Source organism: Bison bison, unplaced genomic scaffold (assembly GCF_000754665.1).
Source record: "Bison bison bison isolate TAMUID 2011002044 unplaced genomic scaffold, Bison_UMD1.0 scf7180017864037, whole genome shotgun sequence".
Taxonomy (NCBI): domain Eukaryota; kingdom Metazoa; phylum Chordata; class Mammalia; order Artiodactyla; family Bovidae; genus Bison; species Bison bison.
In genome coordinates, this window is record NW_011494609.1 from 7,124,428 (window position 1) to 7,130,432 (window position 6,005).

At 58.5% G+C, this 6,005-nt stretch overlaps 1 protein-coding gene across 2 annotated transcripts in view; it reads left to right on the plus strand.

The window, feature by feature from the left end:
• The window catches only part of ICOSLG (inducible T-cell co-stimulator ligand), an 11,942-nt gene that overhangs the window by 4,067 nt on the left and 1,870 nt on the right, over positions 1-6,005 (plus strand). Inside the window, exons 4-7 of one of the 2 annotated variants that reach the window (XR_824814.1) lie at positions 32-313; positions 2,475-2,645; positions 3,578-3,613; positions 4,459-5,981. Coding sequence is in view for 1 of the 2 variants with exons in the window: in XM_010834894.1 (XP_010833196.1) it covers positions 32-313; positions 2,475-2,645; positions 3,578-3,613; positions 4,208-4,305 (587 nt within the window). In the remaining variant the exon portion in view is untranslated. The other variant, XM_010834894.1, reaches the window with a different exon arrangement.

Genomic DNA, 6,005 nt, shown 5'->3' on the forward strand with positions numbered 1-6,005 from the left:
GGCACCCCTCAGCCCATGTCTCTCCCTGCAGCAAACTACAGCATGCCCGTGGTCAGCGGCCCGTCCCAGGACGAGGAGCTCACCTTCACGTGCACGTCTACCAACGGCTACCCGCGGCCAAATGTGTACTGGATCAACAAGACGGACAACAGCGTGCTGGACAGCGCCCTGCAGAATAACACGGTGTCCCTGAACGCGCGGGGCCTGTATGATGTGGTCAGTGTCCTGAGAATCGGGCGAACCCCCCATGTCAACGTGGGCTGCTGCATTGAGAATGTGCTGCTACACCAGAACCTGACGAGCGGCCAGACAGGTGAGGTCCCAGGGGACCCCACGGGGCTGCATGCTGACCCCAACCCAAGGCCGGGCCGGGGGTGACTGGGCAGGAGACAAAGCCCCTGTGAGGAGACTGGGCAGCGGCGTCAGAGGCGGGGCAGGGAGGGCAGGTGAGAGTGTCACCATGCTGAGGGCAGGAGCTGGCTTGTGCTCAGGGGTCAGTTTTGGTGACCCATTTCACAGATGGGGGACTGAGGCTCTGAAAATCTCAAAAGCCACAGAAAGAGGCAGCAGAAGCACTGGGATGGAAGCCCCATCCAGCATGGCTCCCTTCCACACTCTTTGGACATATGCCCCCTAAGAAGCCAGAACAACTCTACCAGCGGGTCCAGCTGGGCCCAGCCACTGCCCAAGGCCCCCCGTAAAAGGGTGCAGGCGGGTGACTCCTTTGTAAAAGCCATAGGCTCTCTGGGTCTGTGAGTCCCTGTTAGCAGGGTTGAGATGCTGGGGAAGGAGGGCGGGAGCTGGGGGATGGGGTCCAGACCTGCCTGGTACCAAGAGCATCCTAGTTGCCGGGAGTGTCTGGCCCGGGCATTCTCCTGGAATACAGATGCAGCCCTGTGGCTCAGCAGTCACAGTCCTCTGGCTGCACTAAAGGCCTCCTCTGACTCTGCGTCCCAGCAAGATAGTTGGAGGCAGAGGAGGGGGGATGGGAGGAGAGCAGGAGGGTCTCCTGGGGTCGTGGTCTCAGCCTGGCTGCTCCGGGAACAACTGGGAACCCCTGTGCCCCCCGCATCACGTGCCCACACTCTCTGAATCAGCACCTCTGGAATGTGTTGAAAAGCTTCTGGGTGGTTCTAAGGCACATGGGGGGCCTCGCCACTGTCTGGTTTGTAGCTTCTCCAGGTTTGGGAAACATGGGGCACTTGTCACAAGCTGCCTGGGGAGGGTGTTGCCTGTCAGCCCCTGAGAACCACTCCCCAAGAGGCACCATGGTGGGGCACTGGGACAGGGGGCTGGCCCCCTCGTGCACTTCCAACAGATTCGGAGTGGTGCAGCCGCCGTGGAAAACGGTCTGCTGGTTCCTTAAAAAACTAAACACAGGATCAGCAGTGACCCAGCAGGTCCACACACCTGGGTGTGTGGCCAAGGGCTCTGGAAGCGAGACTCAGACAAATACTTGTATGTGAATGTTCACAGCAGCTTATTCACAGTAACCAAAAGGTGGGGACGCCCAGGAGTCCGTAGGTGGACAGAGGGGTGAGCACAGAGTGTCCATCCACAAGGTATAGCGTCACTCAGCCACGAAAAGGAGCAAAGCTCTGAGGCTGCTGCAGCACGGGTGAGCAAATGATGTTCAGTGGGAGAAGCCAGACGGAACAGTCCTCATAGCGTATGGCTCCACTGGTACAAAATGTCCGGAATAGGTAAACCCAAACAGACTAATCTAATGTAGATTAGAGTTTGCCGGGGGCGGGGAGGGGGAAGGGCTTCCCAGGCGGTGCAGTGGTAATGCAGGAGACCCAAAAGACTTGGGTTCGATCCCTGGGTCGGAAAGATCCCCTGGAGAAGGGAATGGCAACCCACTCCAGTATTCTTGCCTGGAGAATTTCATGGACAGAGGAGCCTGCAGGCTATAGTCCACAGGGTTGCAAAAAGTCAGACACAACTTAGTGACTCAACATGCACACATGCCCGGGGTAGGGGGTGGGGAGTGACTGCTGGGGGGCAGAGGGTTTCCCTTTGTGGCATGAAAAGTTCTGGAATCAGATAACAGTCATGGCTGCATGAACTTGTAAATTAGTAAAGGCCACTGAATGGTTATAAAATGGTTCATTTTGTTATGTAAATTTCACCATTTTTTTTTAAGCCAGCAATTAAGCTAGAAAGAGTTAAAGTTTAAAAAGCCAGGAAGACTTATGCTTCCTTCCACTCCATCCCCAGGTGTGAACCTCTAGGAAGCACTGGGGTTACAGGTCTCACCAGTGGGCTGAGGAGAAGGGGCGTCCCAAGAAGAGATGAAGGCTTACCTGGAAGAGGAAATCTTTGTCTCTGTCAGCTTTATAGCTTAAAAACCATCAAGTGCCTCTAGGAAGTCTTGTTGGATCAGTGCTTCTCTTAGCGCCCAGTCCTTCAGGATGAAAAAACCCCCCTTTCCTCCCTGTCTATAAGCCCTGCGTGATTTTCCTCTCCTGCAGAAACGTTCACGGGAACCAAGGACAGCATCACAGAGGACCCAGTCGATGGCAGCCACAGCGGGAAACACCAGCAGGTTTTTAGCGTCCTTGCCGTGCTGGCCGTGATCGTGCTCCTGGCTCTCGCCACAGGCTGGCTGTGCAGGAGCAGGTGTCCACCCAAAAGCTACACAGGTATGGGGACACCTGTGCTGTGGACAGCACACTTTTGTGTTGTTGGGATGTGGGGCCGCCTTTCCCAAGATGTTTACAAGCTCTGAGAGGTGTCGCTTTCATGGGACACGCAGTGTAACCACACTAACGAGAGTGAACGTAGTAGCTGCAGCACGCTCCTGGGTGTGATCTCAGCCTCCAAGATCCTGACACTGCCCGCCCCGGAAGGGAAGGCCAGTCTCCTAGGTTTGGGGGAGGATGGAGGACTCTACTAATGTGGAAGTCAGGTCGCAGTGCCCCTGTGGAGGCTGAGCTGCCTTCCAGTCCCTTCAAGGCCTTCTGTCCAGTTCTGGCCAAACTCAGACAGATACAGAAAGTCTGGGGTTTGGCTACGTGAAACGAAGCAGGGCTCACAGTGGGAGCGGGAAAGCCAAGAGTGTGGGCCCTGGAAGCACCCAGGGGTCAGCGAGAGGGGCTGACGGCTGACCTGGGCCCAGCACAGTCTCCCCAGGTCAGCCTGGAGGTGGAGGTCAGCGGGCATCCCCAGAGGTCCTATTAACAGAGTCAGGACCCGCTGAGACCCCCCAGAGAGTAAGGAAGGGGAGCGCTGTTGGACTCAGGACCCAACTCATGGTGGGAGGCCCGCCTGACGAGAGGGGTTTCCACCTGTGGCCCTGGGGTGTGCCCCTGGCTGCCAGCTTCCACCTCTTAGAGACGTCACCTAGCGCCCTGGAACCGAGGCCGTGAAAGCCCCAAAGCCTCTCCAGGTGCTTCCCACCTGACCTCCTACAAAGTCTCGTCCTGGGACTCAGGGTGGCCTGCAAAGCCCCTCACCCGAGCAGGAAGCCAGAGGAGGGTTGAGTGGAGGGGGTACTGAGCATGGGGCCCTTGGGGTCTTCAGAGAGGCCTTGCTTCACTACCCCACCCTGAGCATTTATGCTTAATTCCCGCAGGTGCCCAGGTTGCAAGGCCAGAGCTAGCTCTCGCAGGTGAGTTTGCCGGGAGGGAAGGAGACGCGTGGAGGAAGCTCGGGTCACTCAGGCAGGGTGGCTGGGTGCTTGGCTCTCTGCACGAGCATGGCTCAATGCCCAGGGAGTAGGTGCTTTCAGTGCACAGCTGGTGAAACCCCAAGTGGAGGCCTTCCCTCCTGGCATGCTGCCCTGTCCTCTGCTGACTCTGGGACTTTCCAAATGTTCGCAGGAGCAGAGAGGCTGGAGCATGATGCCCCTGCTCCACACCCTGTCTCCGTTCCCCTGGTCTCCCTCCATCACAGCCCTCGGGGTGGGGCTCTCCAGCAAGTCCAGACCCTTTGTACAGACGAGCACCTCACAGTTCCCACGCAAACGTCACGTGGCTCCTGCCCCGCTCTGGGAAAGTATCACATACAGGGCCTTGGGTTTCGGTTTCCCACTGATAGGTGCCTCGGGCTGCCAGGGCCTTTGGGGTCCCGCCAGCCAGCTCCATGCCTGAAGCCAGTGGCCTCACCTCTCTGAACCCCATTCCCCCTCAACCGCCCTTGAGAAGGGTTGTCAGGGGAGGGTGAGCACAACCCACACGACGTGCCTGCCCACCTGTTCACCCAGGTGATTCCCGGCCCGCGGCTGCCTGGTACCGCAGCAGATTCACTCCGGAGGCCTGTCCCCGAGGCCCATCCTGGAGGATGCGGGACGCAGCTTGCTGAGGAATCCGGGCCCGCAGACCTGAGAGTCCAGTGTGCACTGCCTGCAGCCGTTCTCAACCCTGCTTTCCCTGTGCTGGGCCCTGAGAAGACTAGTCTCTGCCACCGAAATGAGTGGACTCCAGGCTCACGCCCTCTCTCCTCTTTCCTTCCAAGAGCACGTGTGATGAGGGACCCCCCAGGACGAGGCCAGGGCTCCCAGGAGATGCCGCCAGCTGGGACGTCGGATGGCAGCTCAAGAACTGACTCGGACAGGCCGGGCAGAGTGGACCATCTCCGCCAGAAGCTCGGGACTGCATGGACACTGGCCTCCTGGCATTGGGGGAACATGAAAGGCACCCTTGAAAGGACCACGCTGATCCCGGGAGCACGTGCCAGCTGCTGCCCTGATCCCAGTGAACCTTTCAAAAGTTTGGCATGGTGGCTCCCCAGGGCTACACATGCCCCCAAGTAGGTGGGCCCCCCACCTTTGCCACCAAACACAGAACAAGAGAAGGGCCATGACAACTCCTTCCTGCCACCAGCTCCGGACCCGACTCGCTGTGGGATGAACTCCTGAAGCTGGAGGAAGAATGTCTGCTCCAGGAAGAGGTGTGCGAGAGCCCTCTCTTCCAGATGACCCGTGCTGGGCAGTGGTCGCTCCAGACGCAACGGCCACTCCCTGGGTCTGCGTGTGAGGCTCCCACCCCACTTCCAGCCCAATGGCCCCGTGTCTGTGTGTGTGTCCTGAAGCACAAAACAGGAAACACTGGAAAGCCCCCCTGAATTCACGTCTCTCCAGGATGCTGACTGGGAGGAAAACCCAACCTCCTTTGTTTTGGTCAGAAGCTAGTTTTCCCTCCTCAAAAGCACGTGGAATTTTAGGAGAAGCTCTGTGCTGGGCGGAGCAGCTGGACAGGGCAGCCAATGGCTTGGACTCTACGGCAGGGGACACCTGGGCAGGTCTGGGACGAGCATTTCCAGTGGACACCAGTGTGGACAGGTGACCGTCATGGTCCTTCACTGTGGGGCCATGAGTGGACAGAGGGTGACCTCCCGGCCACGGCAGCTTTTCTTCAAACACAGCAGACATTTCCTCAAATCTCGCTGGGCAGCCCCTGCTAGCCTCTCACCATTGCCTGTGCCCCCACCTGCCTCCCCTGAGAAACTGCAGGGTCATGGCAGCAACCTTGCCTCAACCAGGGGGTCCCTGGAGCCCACCAGGCCCACTGAGTGACCGGAGTGGAGCCATGGCCAAGTCCGGGGGCAGGCAGCCTGATGCCCTGCCCCCGCCCAGGTGGTTTCCATGTTAATTCCGGGACTGCATCCAGCAGTTCAGTGTTCCCAGCAGGTTCTGTGACGGAGTCTGCCAGGTTGCCTGGTGGGCGCCTCCCCCGCGCCACAGGAAATGGGCCTGTCGCCCTGTGGTTATTCAGCACCAACAGGCATGTGAGACCTGCACCTCCCAGACCCAGACTTGCAGCAAACTCAACAAGGCGGCTTGGCGTGGATTCTAAGCCAACAGTGTTTCAAGAATCCTGCGTGTGTTTGTACCAAAAGCCCTCACATGGCCTGTACGTGAGTGTGATGTGGGATCCACACAGACTTTTAACATGAAAGCATTAGAAGGCATGTGTGGTTCCTCAGAGAATGACAGAAAGGTGACTCACGGCATCTCGAGCAAGAAGCCGGAGCGGCAGGGGGGGCTGGGGAGGGGGGGGAAA